General features: G+C 54.8%; 1 protein-coding gene across 3 annotated transcripts; it reads left to right on the plus strand.

Annotated features, from left to right (window-relative positions):
- Nucleotides 1-59: 59 nt before the first annotated feature.
- KVP18_001136 (uncharacterized protein) lies at nt 60-1147 on the plus strand (the record flags this gene model as incomplete). Of its 3 annotated transcripts, XM_067950838.1 has the most annotated exons (2): nt 60-746; nt 776-1147. In XM_067950838.1, the coding sequence occupies 2 exons, from the start codon at nt 60-62 to the stop codon at nt 1145-1147; spliced, it is 1059 nt and encodes a 352-aa protein (XP_067814155.1). The 3 variants fall into 3 exon arrangements, with proteins under 3 accessions (XP_067814155.1, XP_067814154.1, XP_067814156.1); XM_067950837.1 differs by lacking the exon at nt 776-1147 and having other exon boundaries at nt 60-770; XM_067950839.1 differs by lacking the exon at nt 60-746 and having other exon boundaries at nt 899-1147.
- Nucleotides 1148-1224: the final 77 nt, after the last annotated feature.

Below are 1224 nucleotides of genomic sequence, written 5' to 3' on the forward strand. Positions count from 1 at the left end.
AAAGCTCATACTAACCAGGTGACCTTGTATATAGATCTCCCATATTGACCATTCCCCACATGAGGGTTCACGAGCGCTTTTTCGTATTGAGACCCCTTCTTGATATCGCAGAGGACTTCGTGGACCCTACACGGTGCAAAACCATTAGGGAGATGTACGCTGATCTGGAGGAGAAAGCTCAAACGGACGAGCTGCTGAAGGTTTTCCACCTGGACCAGCCAGTCGTTCGTGTATTCCCGCTGGGTTCCTGCTCCAGGTTGCAACTGACGCAGTCTTTTGAGCCTACCGCGTTCGTTGGGATTTTGAATGTGACGCCCGACAGTTTCAGCGATGGGGGGTCACTTCTTGACGAAAACGGCATTCTCGACCCTGTTGCACTGATCAGCAAGGCCACTGAGTTAATTCGTGGAGGAGTCAGCATCCTTGATATCGGCGCTGAGAGCACCCGACCAAACGCGGACCCCATCGACTCGCGTACCCAGCTGCGTCGCGTCGTGCCGGCTCTGACGCTGCTACGCGCAGTCTTCCCCAAAATACCTCTATCATTGGACTCGCGGGACCCTGCCACTGTGGAGTTTTGCCACAAGGAGGCGTTGATGGATATTGTGAACGACTGCAGCGGGCTGGATCACGATAGTGGACTTCCAGATTTGATTAGCCGCTTGACGGGCCTCTCAGTCATCGCAGTCCACTCTCGGGGCGAGCCGAAGACTATGGACACCATGGTCCAGTACGACGATGTCGCAGTATGTCTCGAGCGGGCTGTATGACGCAGACGGATGTGGCGAGGGAGCTGAACGGACTGCTCTCTCGGTGGTTGGCCTCCGGAGTTCCCAGATGGCGATTGATCGCGGACTTCGGTTTCGGTTTCGCCAAGACGGTATCACAGAACGAGGATATGCTAGCGTCTCTGGACGATGTGGCGGCAGCCCTGCCTACGGGAGTCCCCTGTATGCTGGGCTACTCTAGGAAACGGTTCATCCGGGCCGACTTGCCTATTGACACCTGGCAGGCAGCCGACGAAGCAGGTAAAGAAATCTTCGTACAACTGAAGAAACGCGGCCTCGATCAACGAGTCCTGGCTTTCAACCGGGTGCACTCCATGTCAGTCTACGAAGAGTTCACTGTTAGTAATCACGTTGCGTAGTCACGAACGCTGAGCATAGACCTAACGCTGTTGTCAGGTTGAATGTGGCCTTTTGCCGTACTAAGTCGATGTCGCTA

Source organism: the organism of the source record quoted next, assembly GCF_019968955.1.
Source record: "MAG: Porospora cf. gigantea A chromosome Unknown PgA_NODE_10140_length_1224_cov_721.861, whole genome shotgun sequence".
In the NCBI taxonomy this organism is placed as follows: Eukaryota; Apicomplexa; class Conoidasida; order Eugregarinorida; family Porosporidae; genus Porospora; species Porospora cf. gigantea A.